Raw genomic sequence first — 17,717 nt, 5'->3', positions numbered from 1 at the left:
TCAGTGAGTGAATTTTCTCCACTGGGACCAAAACTGGTGCTGACTGGGAAATGTTGAGCTGGCTAACAATGCCCTTTGGAGATGTTAGAAAGCTGTCTTCTCCATGCTGATAAATTATGGTAAATATTACACTGAGGGCTTGGGAAAGAGCTCTTGCTGGGATAGATGGTAGCATTTCCCACTGTAACATTGGTCACAGAAGCATCGCATCGCATATGGAGTTGTGCTAAGGAGCAGTTCAGCTGAAAAGAAGGTAGAAGGCTTCCATTGCTATGGCATTCTGCTAGGGCAGTCTTCCATAATCTGGTCTCCTCCTCCACATGTTGTTGGGCTCCAACTCCCATCAACCCCAGCCAGCATGGCCAAAGTTCAGGAACGATGGGAGTCAGAGTCCAGGCTAGGGGGCTTTTTTTAAAACAAGAACTGCACATATCTGCAGGTTCAGAAAGCCAGGGTAATGTAGTGGTTAGAGTGTTGGACTAGGACCTAAGAGAGCCATGTTCAAATCTCCATTCCAAGCTAATTCAGCTTTCCCCACTCTTTGTCTCCATGTTAGTTTGGTTTTCTTTGGAGGGGACCCCATATAGCAGGCAAGAAATCACATTCTATTTGGGTTTGAATTTTAAAATTTCAGATTAGCATCCTAAAGGCACAGAAACTCTGAATGCATGTACCATCAACACTATTATACTATTTTCAACAATAAATCAAAACAGCTTAGTATTGCTATACAGTCATATCTCATGTTGCTTTGTGCTCTTACGGACTTTCAGCTTACGAATGCAGCAAACCCGGAAGTGTTTACTTCCAGGTTCGTCGCCTGTGCACACGCAGAAGCACTCAGTTGTGCTGCGCACATGCACTGAAGAGGCGCTCTAGTTGCGGACTTTTTGGGATACGAACAGCACCCCGAAACTGCTTAAGTCCACAACTAGAGGTACCACTGTAGCTGCTAAGGGGCTTTATAAATTTAGTATTCTCCTATGGAACCTCACAGGGACCCAGGGTGGCGCTGTGGGTTAAACTACAGAGTCTAGGACTTGCCGATCAGAAGATCGGCGGTTTGAATCCCCACGATGGGGTGAGTTCCCGTTGCTCGGTCCCAGTTCCTGCCAACCTAGCAGTTTGAAAGCACGTCAAAGTGCAAGTAGATAAATAGGTACCGCTCTGGCGGGAAGGTAAACAGCGTTCCTGTGCACTGCTCTGGTTCACCAGAAGCGGCTTAGTCATGCTGGCCACATGACCCGGAAGCTGTACGCTGGCTCCCTCAGCCAATAAAGCGAGATGAGCACCGCAACCCCAGAGTCGGTCACAACTGGACCTAATGGTCAGGGGTCCCTTTACCTTTACCTTATGTAACCTCACAGCAAGATATGTAGATGAGCGACATATTAATTCCAGTACAGTACATTATAAAAATGCTCCATTTCTCAATAAATTGATTGTCTGCCTGTAAGGCAGGACATGACTCTTGATTTCCCCAGTAAACTAAATTAACCTGTATACAGGAAGGAAAAAGGATAACAAATGGCTCAGCTCTACCTGGATAGAATTCATCAGGGGTTTTGAGTAAGAATGAGTAAGATTTTTATTTAGGAGAAAGATCATATTTGATTGGCAGAGAATACGTTTTACACGCAAAAGATCCTTGGCATCACCAAAGTAAGATGTTTTAGCACTGAAATGTCAAATGGAACCAATATGGAGGCCAATGGCGTCCGGCACTCTTCTTAGCTGCGTCACTGCTGTCCGTGCCGGTAATAATCTCTTCCCAGCCTCTTTGGCCTTTGTAGCAGAGTTTACACAGCGGAGGAAACTGCTGCTTGTGTGGCCAATAAATCAGACTGCACGCAGGCTTTCCTCTTATCTCCAACAGTCTTTAATGAGTAGAATAACATCGTATGTCAGCCCGGAGAAAAACCAGACATGATCTCCGCTTCTCGGTCAAAACCGAAAGAGAAAAACACACAGAGAAACACTCCCCTCTGTAAACATAGCCACGCCTCAGAATGTGAGACGTCACTCAGAACTTCTTAACCCTGTAAGTTCTGGTTCTCCTAACACCCCCTCTCGTCTCGCATCCTGAGGGACAGTGTGAGGACACATCTACAGACCTCTTTGAGTTCAACTCCTTTCCCATTGCCTCTTGCCCCTTCCTGGCTTCTGTCTCAGGCAACTGTTGAACCTCCTCACAAATCCCAGGTTCGCACTGTGCGAAACCAACCCACGCATTGGTGACCTGAAACCTCTCAGGTGGAATTCCCTTTGTTGCCCGAGATGACCGCCTGGGCACAAACTGGGGTGCTCCTCCTGACCCACTGGGGCCAGCTTGTGCGTCTTCCTCATCAGAAGACTCCCCCTCTGACTTGACACGTCTGTGAGCTTTCTCCATTATGCGAACAGGAGATGAGGGCTCACTCTTGGACACTCTTTTAACAACCTGTGGAGACGCCCTACTCTGTTCAGGGACCTGGTCTCCACCAGCAGGTTCAGGCTCTGGCTCTCCCTCCTCCTCAGAGTCAGACAGACAATCTGAGTGAACGTCAGGGCTCGCTTTGCGCCTTGCCCAACCATCCTGCTCATAGAACTCAGCCTGTTTACTGACCAGAAGCTTGGTCTGATCACCTTCTGGATATGCGAACCTCCATCCCTTTGTCGCAGGCTCATATCCACAGAAGATCATTTCCTGGTACCTTGGACCACCCTCTTGCTGCAACCACTTTGGTACAGGCACCATGGCCCTGCAACCAAAAGTGCGAAAGAAATGCACAAGCGGCTTCTGTCGATGAAGCAGGAAATACGGGGTGTCACCTACCACTGAATTGTAGCACCTGTTCATCGTGAAATTGGCCGTCTTTACCGCCTCCCCCCAAAAACTTTGAGGCAAACCAGAGTCATCCAGTAGAATCTCTGATGCTCGAACCAGAGCTTTACTCCTAAGCTCTGCCACGCCACTCTCCTGAGGAGAAGTCACTTTGTGACGTATCCCTCTCTGGCGAAAGAAACCCTTTAGAGCAGACCCAGTGACCTCTGAACCTCGGTCACACTTGAACCCCTGCACCTTGGTGGAGAACCTTAGTTCCACCTCAGCAACCCAATCTTTGATCAGTTGCGTTGCCTCATCCTTCGTTCTCAGCGTGAACGCCCAGGAGTTCCTAGTAAAATCATCTGTCAGCACCATCAGCCACTTGGCCTTGCCCAGACTTGGCTGTGGCATACCAAAAAGGTCTGCATGTACAAGCTCAAAAGGCTTTGTGGTTACTCTCTCCACCCTGGGATCATTAAATCCCTTGTTTCTGGCTTTCCTGCAAGCCTTGCAATTCAAAGGTTGACCACATTCTCTTACCCGGCACCCTTTGGTGCACTCTGATAACATCTGAACGTCCTCACAGGACCCATGTGACATCCTCTTGTGCCACACGCAAGCACACGACACATGAGTGTGATCAGTGGCTTTCCCAGCATTCCCCTCACCCTCCAGAGGTGTTTCCAGAACAAAGAGGTTGTTCTGATTTCTCTCAACACTTACCAGTTGCTTCCCCCCTCTGGAAATTGTACAGACATTCTTTTCAAAACAAACCTTATACCCCTCCTGTAAGAGACATGATACAGATAAAAGACAATGTTTTATCTCAGGCACGACGTAGACCTCTAGCTCCGCCTGCAAGAAAGAAACAAACACATTTCCAACAGTGGTTAAATGTCTCTGTGACCCATTAGCAAAAACAACTGTTTTCCCAGTTGAAACAGCCCTGCAGTTCCACATTTGTCCATCAGGTGGCGCTGTCATCAGGTGATGACTGGCTCCAGAGTCTATGATCCAACGCAGCACTCTCTCCTCACTGGAGTTGCCCCTAAGCATTGCCATGGCAACAATCTTCTCGCTGCCCCCATCCTTGGAGCCTCTGCAGATGTCCTCTCTGGTTGTCACGGCAACAGACTCCCCCCGGCAGGAAGACTTGCCCACGACCTTCACAGCTTCCGTAGATGCAACTCTCTCAGTTGCCTTGGAGACCGGACGTATCTCAGCGTTCCCACACGACTCCATAGCTCTTATCTCTCCTTGCTGCAGGTGGCCGGCCTTGAAGCCTTTAGCTCTTTGCAGCTTCCCAGGCTCACGACGTAAACAGCTCTTGGCAGCTTTTGGAGCTTTCAGAGGCATCTCTGAGCTTTCACTGCTCACTGCCCCCCCACTACTCACGGGGCTCCCAGGACGTTTTCCTGCACCCCCTCTGGTGGGTAAAGGGCTCCCAACACTTGGCCTCTCTCCTGGCTCCTCACACAGACACGTTGCAGCATCCAAACCGCCCCCAGGCTCAGCATTGCCAGCAACAGCAACAGTAACAGCAACAGTCCCTTCGCCCCCCCGTGAGGGCTCACAGCTCTTCCCAGCTGTGTGTCGGCTCTCAAGAATGTGGCCGGCGCCATCTTGCCTCTCCCCTTCGGATGCAGCCCCATCTTGGCCCTTGCTTCCCACCCAAGCTTCACGGAGTGCTAGCCAAGCAGCCTCAGGCCTTTCAGCATCCAGGACAACCGGCACCAGATGTGCATCCACATTCTCTGCCAAAAAAGCAAGCACACGCTTCTCAACTTCACTTTGCTCTGCAGCTCTTTCAGTCTCTGCGTTCCCAGTTGCCTTCAGTGGGCGCTGTACAACATCCCACAGCTGCTCCCCAACTAGCCAAAACTCTGCTTGAAAACTCCACTGCAGCCAATTATGGCTAGTCAGTTTCTGGCATGGCAGCTTAAGCTGAGCCATTTTCCTTCTCCCCCGGGGCTGAGCCTACTCACGTAACAGAAGCTCCTCCTCAGCTGGCTTCTCCCACACGCAGGCACATCTCAGCAACAGCTTCCAAAGCTTGGCTGACCTCCCATAACCTATGGAGGCCAATGGCGTCCGGCACTCTTCTTAGCTGCGTCACTGCTGTCCGTGCCGGTAATAATCTCTTCCCAGCCTCTTTGGCCTTTGTAGCAGAGTTTACACAGCGGAGGAAACTGCTGCTTGTGTGGCCAATAAATCAGACTGCACGCAGGCTTTCCTCTTATCTCCAACAGTCTTTAATGAGTAGAATAACATCGTATGTCAGCCCGGAGAAAAACCAGACATGATCTCCGCTTCTCGGTCAAAACCGAAAGAGAAAAACACACAGAGAAACACTCCCCTCTGTAAACATAGCCACGCCTCAGAATGTGAGACGTCACTCAGAACTTCTTAACCCTGTAAGTTCTGGTTCTCCTAACAACCAATTCCACTCCCATCCCAAGTCAAAAGCTGGCATTCTTGGGCAGCCAAGGTTCCATATTTATTGTCCTGTTGAGTTCTGAGGAAGTAGATCCAAAGCTTCATACTGATTTATTATTTCTAAAGCTGGCCTTAATAGGAAATGTGTCCCTGTTGTTGCAGCATGTTCCAAATAGTCAGATACCTGGAGATTTCTTCAGGCTATTATCATCCTGTGATTGAAGATTATCAAAATTCTGGGGGCAAGGTGAACCTCAATACAAAGGGCAGTTTTTGTGCTAGTATAACAGGTTTCTCCCAATTCTTAACAACATGTATGGTTTGATTTCAGTTCCTTCAGTTCATGTGCAACTCTCTCTCTCTTTTTTCAATGTACATACAGCAATTGATAAAATACAGCAAAAAAAGACAAACTTGATGTGAACGTATCAAGGTTCTTTTAAAAAAATTGTATCAAGATTATTTCTGTGTGCTCTTTTACTGAACATTTGAGAAATATTTTTTTATGTTCTGTTTTCTTTTTGTGAGCTACTTTGTACACTGTTCTGCTGATACACGCACATGTGCCCCTGCACATTTCTAAAGCCCCATACAAAATATTATCTTGGTTTCGTCTTTGTTAGGGGTTTTATCAGTGCACACATGCAAAACAGTACAAAACGATTCTTGATACTGTCAAGCATGTAAGCGGGTCAAGATGGCTTTTTAAAAATATTATATCTGTTGGTAATGGGGGCAAGAGGAGAAAGGCGCAAATGAAATTACAGCAACTTATTCACCCACAGTGTTACTACTGTGACCTTAAATCGGAGGAGAAATTTGCAAGCACCCCAGTTAGGGGTTAGCTGTATCTCTCCCATATAATGTCCTAGTGGTCAGGTCAGATTTTGAACTCCATCTTGGGATGCACCATGTTTCACCCAGGTGGGCATGCTCAAAATCATACATGCACATGTTAATCAATGAGGAATAATGTTGCGTCAGTTGTTGGCCCTTAAGAGGCACTTCAGACACTTTATGGGTGGCAATTTTCCTTCACAGTGCTAGATATACAGTGTGTGTGTCTCTTTCTTTCTCTCTCTCTCTCTCTCTCTGTGTGTGTGTGTGTGTTCATACTGCTTTATTTTAAAAAAAGCACAACTCAAATTAGTGCACAAATAATAATAAAATGCATCATATACAATGAAGCAATGACATGCTGACAAAAAGCACATTTGCAGAAAGTGCTGTTTAATTTAAGTCCCAAATCAAGGAAATATTAACAACCTGATTTAGAAAAGATGTATAAATTATGATCTGCATGATATTAGGTGGATGCAGGAAGTTTTCATTACATTTAGTTTATTATTGAGACCAGCATTTGGAGGAAATAAACATTCATCTTTCCTGTGGCTGCCAAATCAGTATCTATAGTTCCATGATTCATCCCTGTACCTCTGTTTCTCCACAGATGGATGTTGGACAGGCCAAGCACTGGGAGAACCAGAGCACAGTGAATGAGTTCATCTTGTTGGGATACCAAGAATATCCTGCTGTCCTCTTTATTGCCTTCCTGGCCATATACATGGCAATATTACTGGGCAACGGTCTTATTGTGATGGTTACAACACTGGACCCTGCCTTACGTACCCCCATGTACTTCTTCCTGCGCAGTCTCTCAGGACTGGAGATGTGCTACACCTCAGTCACCCTTCCTAAAATGATGGCCAATCTAATCTCAGGGAACCTCTCCATCTCTCTACTAGCCTGTGCCTCACAGATGTTTTTCCTGCTTTTTCTGGGTGGGACCGAGTGCTTCCTACTGGCAGCCATGGCCTATGACCGCTATCTTGCCATCTGCCTGCCTCTCCGCTACATGACCATCATGAGCCATAAGGTGCGGGTGGGGATGGTAGTCAGCTCCTTTGCCATCAGCCTCCCTGTGCAGATGTTGCAAATTGGGTTCATCTTCTCCTTGCCTTTTTGTGGGCCCAATGAGATTGACCACTTCTTCTGCGACATCCCACCGATACTCAGCCTGGCATGTGCTGACCTGTATGCCAGCGAGTTGACTGTGTATACCAATAACTTTCTCTTTGTTATAATCCCCTTTTTCCTCATTTTGGCCTCCTATATACACATCACCAGAACCATCCTGCGCTTGCCATCAGCCACAGGACGCCAAAAGGCCTTCTCCACTTGCTCATCCCACCTTACTGTCGTCATTCTCTTTTATGGCTCTGCAACGGTCGTGTACCTGAGGCCCAAGACACCCGACTCTGTGAAAGTGGACAAGTTGCTTTCCCTGCTCTACACAGTCATCATTCCCCTCTGCAACCCGCTTATTTACACCCTGAGGAACAGGGAAGTGAAGGCAGCCATTAGGAAGCTATTAGGAAGGAAATAGGTTGGCACAGGCGTCCACTGAATCCACTATCAAAATCTCACCATACTAATATTTGGCATTTCCTTACTTGTTCAAAGGATTTCATATGCATTAGTCTACAACAACCCTACAAACGAATTGAGTATTATTTCCCCCTTATAAAAGATTGGGTTGGAGGGGTAGAAGCTGAGAGAGAGACAAATGGTAAGTTCATAGATTGGGGTTGATACATCTCTTGATTTCAGTTCTCTCAAGTTATCATTTTTCCTATCCTAAATTTCTGCAGCAATTTGCCCCCCACCCCATTTAAGGAATCCTTCTGAAAATTCATCAGCATGTTAGTGTGAATTTATCCTGATAAACTCATTTTTTTCGTTTTGTTCATATTTTGAAAGTTCGCATTTTTGTAAGCAAGTTAATTTGAATAAATTACTACAGATAAATTACTACAGATTATGAGATTTAGATGAGGTAGTATTGTGAATTTTCAGCAGAACAATTTTAGCAGAACAATTGTGAATTTTCAGCAGAACAATTTTAGATATATATTCGTGGACAAATAATTTTAAAAAGGGTTTCTTTCATTTGTTTTTTTTTTAATTTTGGTTTTAAGAAATGAACAATGCAGGTGTGTAATAAGCCTTAACCTCGGTGAACTGAAAAGAGATTTGTAATTGTCTGTCTGGTCCTGAAATGGAAACTGAAATAAAGAAATCTATGATTTAAAAAATACGAATTTGTAATGTCTGCTTCCTTGTTATTCAGTGTATTTTTTATTGTAAAAATGAAAAATTTGTCTTCAGAACTGTAAAACTTGGGGGTGGGTTATTGGTCACTTTATTGCTTATAAGGGTTAACAGGTCTTTGGAAGACTGCTGGAAACCTAGAGAACACCCACACAGAAAAGAGAAAGCTAGGAACAATCACATATGTCAGTTGCACAATGCAACACACACACAGGGCTGGCCCACCCATGAGCCAAGGTAAGGTGACTGCCTCAAGCAGCAGGATCTACAGGGGCAGCAGATCTGGCCTCCAGGGAATGATTGCCTGCTGCTGCCACAGCAGCCACCATGGCAACAACAGCTGTGCTGTGCTCTTTGGAGAGTAGATCTGCCTCCTTCTCCACAGCCCTCCTCCATGCTGGCTCTACAGTGGTCTATTAGTGAATCGGAGGTACTGTTGGTCCATCCGCAGCCCTAGGGAGGAAGCAGAAGGGGCTTTAGGATATCCTGAGCTCTGCACCTGCCTGACATGGTTCAGAGTGGGCCTTGCTCTTAGTGGGGGGGGGCTGTGATTGTTGCCAAGCTTATGGATATTGATGATCCTGGAAACCAGGGATACCTACGGTAATTTGTGGCCCTCTGATGCTGCTGAACTCTATTTTCCATCAGCCTCAGGAAGCATGGCCATCAGGGGTGATGGTCATCTCAACCTAACATGGCTAAAGTCCAGAACCCCCCAAATTGGCTTGATTCAGTTTGGGTTGCAGTCAAATCTGGTACCTAGCCCTATCTAAAACCATCCCTGCAAACTGAACAAATGCACAATGAAATGGCAAAATAAGTATAAAATAATGCACGTTTGAGGCAGATCATTCAACTTTACGTATTCAGCAATGGGTCTGAACTAGTGGTGACTTACCAAGAAAGAGGGCATGGTGGATTGAAACATGAATTCAGGGTTTCATGACAGACAAGAATGGCAAATTGCTTGTGAGGGATTGTTAGGGAAAGCAATGAAATTGCTTGAGAATGAAATTGTCTCAAACAGCAGGTACAAGGCAGACAAAAGAAAACACTCCTTCACACATTGCATAAAGTATCTATGGAACTCCCTACCACATGATCTTGAGGTGGCTATTAGCTTATCTGGCTTTAACAAGCAGTTATATCAGTTCATGGATGGTAATAGTTTAAGTGGCTATTGAATATATGGATATAACACTGTAACGCTGTGATCTAAACCAGGCATAGGTGAACTCGGCCCTCCATATGTTTTGGGACTACAACTCCCATTATCCCTAGCTAACAGAACCAGTGGTCAGGGATAATGGGAATTATAGCCTCAAAACATCTGGAGGGCCGAGTTTGCCTATGCCTGGTCCAAACCACTGAGCCTCCTGGGCTTGCCGATCAGAAGGTTGGCGGTTTGAATCCCCGCCATGGGGTGAGCTCCTGTTGCTCTTTCCCAGCTCCTGCCAACCTAGCAGTTCAAAAGCATGCCAGTGCAAGCAGATAAATAGGTACCACTGTGGCGGGATGGTGAACGGTGTTTCCATAAACTCTTGTTTCCATCTCAGTGATCCATTGCACCAGAAGCGGTTTAGTCCTGCTGGCCACATGACCTGGAAAGCTGTCTGCGGACAAACGTGGGCTCCCTCGACCTGAAAGTGAGATGAGCGCCACAACCCTATAGTCACCTTTACCTTATCTTTACCTAGTCACTGTGAACCAGCTGCTGGAGGGGAAACCATTATTGCCTTCAAATGCTGCTAGACTGGGCTGGATGGAACTTAGGACTGATCCAGTGGGGCTCTTCTGATGCTCTTGATTTAAAATGTACTTCTTTCTCTGCTGTTTACCCAATGGAATGAGCATATTATTCCCACTGGAATCCTACCACTGCTACAGTTGATGCTGATCTTGGGTTGGCTAACAACGACCTTTGGTGGCAAAGTTAGTTAGCAGCCAACTGCTCTCTGACACTCCCCACATCAGCAATAGGCATTTGGGAGAGCACTGCTTCCCATGCTAAAGCTAAAGGGTGTTAAGAGTCCCCTACTCTGACCCCGGCAAGGGAAAGACAGCCGCCTGGCAAGAGCTGTGGACAGCAGAAACGCAGCTGCAAAGAAGGTAACACTTAAGATAGCTTAAGAGTACCATAATTCTATAATAATTCTATAATAATTTCTCCATAACGATAAATTAGGGGAGGGACATCATTCAGCTGTAGAAATGTTCACTTGGGTATCTGACTTACCTATATTATCTCTGTCTGTTTGCTCTCTATCTTTCAGCCTCTTGTCACCAAAAAATTCAGCTACTTTTCATTGTTCTTGCTTGTCCTATTTCTGTGGTTCCCAAACTCTCCCCGCCCCCCCCCCCCACACACACACACCACTTGAAAATTTATGAGGGTCTTGGTGGGCCATTTAATATTTTTTTCTGCCCCTTATAGCATTTGTGATGCTTTGTGCTAGATGCTTTGAGTGATCTTTAATTGTACTTTTGTTGTTCGTTTTATCTCTTTTCTTTGTAATCCAATAAACACAGTATTAGAATAAAATACAATGAAAAATCAATGTGAATTTTTAATGTGGGCGCACCACAGACTGCCTGACAGAAGCTTGCAGAGCAATGGAAATCCTCGTACCACAGAACTAGTACTTCCTTGTTCATGCAGGAGGGAAAAGCAGATTCATGAAGCCAGTTTCTTGGGTGACTTTGGAACAGTCCTTATTGCTCAAAGTAGGGTTTACCTCACAGGTTTGTTGTTGTACTAAAATGCAAACATCCTTAGTATTGCTTTCAGGGCAAGACTTGGTTGGCAACGTTTATTTTATTTTATTAATTTACTTACTTGCTGTATTTATGTATTGCCTTTCTGCCAAGGCACCCAACAGAATGAGGAGGAGCCGCCCGCCCCCCAACAAACTAAGGTGGGATTAATTTTGAAGTAATCAAAGGGCCTCCTCCACTGATCATAGATCTCAAGATTTTTGGGGGGAGGCAAGCTTAAAGGTACATAGTTCCCTCTGCAGACATTATCATTTTATTTTTATTGTATTTTATTCTCACAACAAACCTGGGCCATTAAGTCAGGAGCCTAAAATTCACACAATTGCATCAACGCATATTGCATGTGCATGAATTTTGAATGAAAGGTGAGATACAGAAATATTTGCTATTAATGGAAAGAAAGCAGGGAATTTTAGGCTACGGAGTCCACGCAGCTAAACATGATTAAAAACAAACAAACCAGTCCGTCTTCTAAGAATACACTACAATACAGTTTTCAGAAGACGTTTGAAAGAACGCAGGGAAATCAGACATTCCCCCTTTTAACCTATATTCAGGAAACATGTAAAAAAATTTAAAAATTATCCAGGCTTGTGACTAATAATTTTATGAAGCTGACCATAGATTATAGTGCTGCTTTGAATTCTTTTACACAACATTTTTATTGTTGTGAGTTACCCTGGGCTCTCTTTGGGGAAGAAGGGTGAGTTAGAATTTGAAATAATTAATAAATAAGTGTCAAACAGGCAGATGCAGAAGCCCTGTCCTCTTTTGCACCTGACCACCCTTCTCTGCATCACCTTGAACCCTAATCCACAACAATTGCATGAGCTACTTTTAATCTTTCTTCAATCACATATATCCATCTTCTTTTTCTGTTTCACTCTTCCTCTCTGTTTTTGTTCTTCTCTCCCCCTTTTTTGTATTTCTTCTATTCCCCCTGCCGCACACTCACAGTGCAATCGTACATGTCTACTCAGGAGTAAGCTCCATTGGGTTCAACCACACCTACAGCGTCAGATTTAGGGTGATTTTGGCAGTTTCCCCACCACCACCACACACACACACACACACACACACACACACACACGACACAGAACTAAGAGGGCTCAAAATTGAGAAGATCCATAATTGAGAAGATCCATTTTGGGGCACCAGATTTTGGCCTTGCAAAGGGCACCATGTTGTGAAAGATGACCAAAGTCTGCCTCTGGTCGACTTTACCATTTACTCTTGGGTAAATGGATTGTTTAGCCCTTGGTTGTTGGATTATTTCTCCTCTCCTCAATAAATTGTCACTGCAAAGGACAGATGATCTCTATCCAGTCTCTAGTAGGAGGAGACAGGCACTTTTACCCTTTGTCACCCACCTCTGTACTACCTGATCCTGATCCAGAAACTGGATCTGAGACTTACAAATGCCTCACTTGCCTCTGCAGATGGATGCTGAGCAGGCCAGACGCTGGAAGAACCAAAGCACAGTGAAGGAATTCATGTTGCTGGGATACCAAGGACATCCTGTCCTCCTTTTTTCTGCCTTCCTGGCCATCTACCTGGCCATATTACTGGGCAATGGCCTTATTGTGGTGGTGACAACGCTGGACCCTGCTCTCCATACCCCCATGTACTTCTTCTTGCGCAGCCTCTCAGGGTTGGAGATCTGCTACACTTCAGTCACCCTTCCTAAAATGATGGCCAATCTTATCTTAGGGGACCTCTCTATCTCACTGATAGCCTGCGCTGCACAAATGTTCTTTATGCTCTTCCTGGGTGCCACAGAATGCCTCCTGCTAGTGGCCATGGCCTACGACCGCTATCTTGCCATCTGCCAGCCTCTCCATTACATGACCATCATGAGCCACAAGGTGCGGGTGGGGATGGTGGTCAGTTCCTTTGCCATCAGCCTTGTGGTGCACTTGTTGCAAATTGGGTTTGTCTTCTCCTTGCCTTTTTGTGGGCCCAATGAGATTGACCACTTCTTCTGCGACATCCCACCCATATTTCGCCTGGCATGTGCCGACCTGTATGCCAACGAGTTGGCTGTGTATGCAGAGAACATCCTCATGGTGGTGCTCCCCTTTTCCCTCATAGTGGCCTCCTATGCCCACATCACCAGAAACATCCTGCGCATGCCATCAGGCACAGGACGCCAGAAGGCCTTCTCCACTTGCTCGTCCCACCTGATTGTGGTCAGTCTCTTCTATGGCTCAGGGATGCTTGTGTACTTGCACCCACAGACAGAGGATTCCCTCAAAGTTGACAAGTTCCTTTCTCTTTTCTACACAGTCATTGTCCCCCTTTGCAATCCCCTCATCTACACTCTCAGGAACAGGGAAGTGAAGGTTGCCCTCACAAAACTGTTGTGTAAGAAAAGAGCTTTTGAGGTGGGCACAGGGTAATCAACTTTCATCCATTTCTTAAACCTTTAAAATAAGCCCTATCTCCCATTTTAGGGGATCCTGTAAGTCTCCCTGGGTGTATCCAACTAAGTCCTACTACGAGTAGACTCATTGAGATCAGTAGACCCAAGTCATTTCCATTAATTTCATTGTGTCTCCTCTGAGAAGGACTAACAATTATTACAACCAAAAAGGGTGTTGTTCTTTATAAGAAAACCAGAACGTATAACTAAAGTTTCAGGAAACTCTTATTTACCTACATGCCTGGCTCCTTTTGTCTTCTGCTCTACTCCCCTGAATAAATGATTTTTTTATTAAACTAATTTTGGATTTCCACTAGGATGTTCAGATGTTCCTCCCTACATCATGCTGATATAACTACCCTATATGGCTATAGCACATTTGGGGACGGGCCTGTGGAAAAGGTAGAGGGCACTGGGAAACTCCCTTCCCAATATAAGTCTGTGAACCCAACTATCTGGCCTACTACATGTTTAGAAAACTGTTGTGGGGTCCCATATCAAAGGTGAAGAATAAGGGCTTGCTGAGAATGCTCACACACACTGTGGATGTATAAATCTGTCAGTTTCAGTGTCTCTCAGTTTCCTCTTTTTCCAATCAATTTCAATTTCACCATCAGTTGGCAATTTCTTTGTTTAGAAATTCCAGTGAAAATTCATACACATATTTCAGTTTATTTCTGATATATGTATTTTTGTAGGAGGTTTTGTCTAATTCACACATATTTCAAGCAATTTCCTCTAATCTGTATTTTTGTGGATTATATGCACCATATATGCATATTAATGTCAGAACACGCCCGGGGGTCCACATAGCCCCCGGGTTGAGACAAACCTCTCCGGGCATCTTCCTAATGCAGCGCAGCCTGGGCATGCACCAGTGACACATATCAGAAGACCATGTGCATGCTCACTCAACAGAGTATAGCAGAAACAAAGTGGAGCTTTGGTGTGTGCATTCTAAGTATATATTAAGCAATATATACAGGACAAAGCTATCATGGCAACTCTCTCCTTTCTTCACCAAGTACAATAGAGCAGAAGAGATAAGACTGACTTCCGTTCTCACACTTTCCAAGCCTGGAAAGTAAACACAGACATGTGATGTAACCATCACATATCCAGCAACGCAGGAGTGAAATGCTGACAATTATATGTACTATATTATATGCACTATATATGCACACACTCCCCTAAAATGCACTTTTTAATCTTTTGCTGCTGTTGGAGAACTGCAGTGCAAAATTCAGAGAAGTGCGAATTTTGAAGGGTAGCAGTGTTGCAGTTCATGTATTGGTTCAGGAATTGTGAACTGGGCACAGGGCACATTCAAATGAGTTTCTCCCTGATCCCTACCTCCACCATACCTGGGAGCAGTACAGGGCACATGTGACCCTGTCTTATAACAATTCTGCCAGGAATCCTCTGGGGATATTCACATTTCCAATAGCTTAACATTACGTTTGAGGCCTGGGTGGGACATCCACTCTCCATAACAACAGAGCCAGCCCTATGATCACACTATGATTCATGCTAAGTTGGTGCAGAATAGTGATTCTGCTACAGGAGCCTTTGGACCATGGGACCAAACACCTAGGATTTTTACATCCCTACATGTTCTCAACACAAACTGTATTTCCAATGTTTAGCATGATTAGCACATTTGCTCCTATGGGACTCCCCACAGCCACCTTCCTGTTCCATCCTGCACATGAATGGCAACTCTATATATACCTTGGGAAAGTGTGGTTGCTAGGCAAGGACACAGGTAGAGGCTTCCTGCCCTGGTTCTTGCAGGAGAAACTAACCCAGTGCTTGGCACAGCGGCACCTCAGCTGCAAAGCAGGTAAATGTTCTTCCTTCCCTGTGCCAATTCAGTTGGGTTAGTTAGGGAACAGACCTCTAGGGAAGATAACCCAAATCAGGTTGGTAAGAATAATAGATGTGGAAATAGAAAATGTAGCCTAGGATAGTAGATGGTGGACCTGAATTTGAGTTGAGTTACATGTTGAAATGTGGAGGAGAGCTTTGCAGGAAAGGTGAAGCAGCCACAGCACTGACAAATGATTACCTGAAACAATTTATGTTGCTCATTGACATATGATCACTTTTGAATGTATTCTGCTCTTCAGGATCCGAATTGTCCTTGCATTGTGAGGAGGTAAGGTGAAGTGATTACTTCTAGGGAGTTTGGGAATTTAGGACACTTTCACTGTTTTGTGGGTGGGATTCAAGGCATTCTGGCAACTTCAGCCTGTCACTCAGTTTCATCAGTTAAAACTCTGCCAGCAAGATCAGTTAATTTTGAGTGAAGAAGAGCTGCCTCTTATCTTTACGAACCTACTGTCAATCACTTTCACTGAGTGAACCAACTCTGTGTGTTATAAGAGAAGTCCTGTCTTGTGGCATCTAACCTAGGGGTGGGGAACCTGTGGCTCTCCATATCTTGCTGGACACCAGTTCTCAACATTTCTGACCATTGGCCATGTTGGCTGGGGCTGATATGATGCCCAACAAAATCTGAAGGGCCACAGGAAGGGATGTGGGTGGCGGGGGTGAGAGACGGAATTCAATTCAGTTTGTATTTATGGGCAAACCTACATGATTCTCACTTTCTCAAACAATAACAGTTATCCTTCAAAATTCACACTTTTCCAAATTTTGCAAGGTGGTCCTCTACCAAAGTAATACGTACAAAAATCTATATACTGGGGTAAAGTGTACATAATAATCCATATATTAGTGAAACCAGTATACAAAATTGTATTCCATTACACAAATAGCTTTGAAGAAGTGTATATCAGGCAAAATTGAATACAAAATGTGCATGTTTGGTGAAAATTTCCCTTAAAATGGTGATGAGTTTTCATGAGATCGATGATAGATAGATGATAGATAGATGATAGATAGATAGATGATAGATAGATAGATAGATAGATAGATAAGAACTGAACTTAAGATTGGGGAAATGAAACTGTGAGAAACAAAATTTGACAGTTTTACCCATCTCTAGCCACAGGGTTCCCATTCCTGATTTCAATAAAGAAAAAATAGGATAGTTTTTTAAAGGGCTGGTTGTGTTGCATTGCCAGCTGAAACCTTCGGTATGAGCATCACTCACCCCCTTTCTTGTTAAAATTATAGTCACCCCATCTTAGGATTCTTCCCACAATCCATCATCAGTCATCCCAAATTAAGAACACCTAGAGCTAGATCCAAGTCACTGAATCTAGAGGTCATCTTTGCCAGTGAGAAATGCAACCGTCCTGTGAATCGTTCATTCTTATGGGAGAAAACCAAGTTCATTGGAATGGGAGGAATTGAGATCAGTTGAAGTAATTAATCATGTGAGAGTGGTTTCTTTCCATCCCATCCCTGACATTATTCTTTCATTTAAATTGAGCTGTCAGCAAAGAAGGGCACAGGTGTGAGTAGATGTGCCTTTCTTCTTCTTCTTTCTAAAACACAAGCACTTGCTACTAGAAAACATCTTGAAGCCAGAAGTTTCACCCGGCCATTAATTTGTGGACACTGGAGTTTATGGAAGGTTGAACCTCCTATATTCTTACCACCTCAAAAATGAAAGACAGATTAGGCAGAGTGGGGTCTCAGTACTTGCCCATGGTCTTCCTGTAACATCAAAAATATTAAGATCCTACTGCTCTATCAATTCAGTAAGTGGTAGCAGCTATAAGTTGTTGGTATATTTTAAGATAGGGTTTGCATCCAAGTGGTAAGGCTCAGGCAATCCTAAAGCCATTTTATATTGGCTTTTGACACATCAGGGTAAAGAGAGACTCTGAAGGACACCAGGGCATGTCAGATTCAGCTAGTGGCATACTCTAGGCAAGCATATGGGTTTGTCTGTGTTTGCATGACAGACAGCCTGGACAGACTGAGATCTTCATCTCATTTCAGGATACGGCAGCCTCCCAGCATACATTTCTTGCCTCTGTTCTTCTCTAGATGGAAGTTGACCTGGCCAGACACTGGGGGCACGCAGGGAAATCAGACATTCCCCCTTTTAACCTATATTCAGGAAACATGTAAAAAAAATTATTAAAATTATACAGGCTTGTGACTAATAATTTTATGAAGCTGACCATAGATTATAGTGCTGCTTTGAATTCTGTTACACAACATTTTTATTGTTGTGAGTTACCCTGGGCT

The 17,717-nt window shown here is 44.6% G+C and overlaps 2 protein-coding genes across 2 annotated transcripts; both read left to right on the top strand.

Annotated features, from left to right (window-relative positions):
• Window positions 1-6,692: 6,692 nt before the first annotated feature.
• Window positions 6,693-7,628, top strand: LOC128399971 (olfactory receptor 10A7-like). The gene has a single exon (XM_053361869.1). The coding sequence runs from the start codon at window positions 6,693-6,695 to the stop codon at window positions 7,626-7,628; it is 936 nt and encodes a 311-aa protein (XP_053217844.1).
• Window positions 7,629-12,567: 4,939 nt separating this feature from the next.
• On the top strand, window positions 12,568-13,527 carry LOC128398774 (olfactory receptor 10AG1-like). The gene has a single exon (XM_053360029.1). It carries the CDS (start codon window positions 12,568-12,570, stop codon window positions 13,525-13,527), a length of 960 nt encoding a protein of 319 aa, XP_053216004.1.
• Window positions 13,528-17,717: the final 4,190 nt, after the last annotated feature.

This window comes from Podarcis raffonei, chromosome 13 (assembly GCF_027172205.1).
Source record: "Podarcis raffonei isolate rPodRaf1 chromosome 13, rPodRaf1.pri, whole genome shotgun sequence".
Lineage (NCBI taxonomy): Eukaryota > Metazoa > Chordata > Lepidosauria > Squamata > Lacertidae > Podarcis > Podarcis raffonei.
Note: the sequence above shows the minus strand (reverse complement) of the source record. Positions and strands in the feature narration are given on the sequence as shown.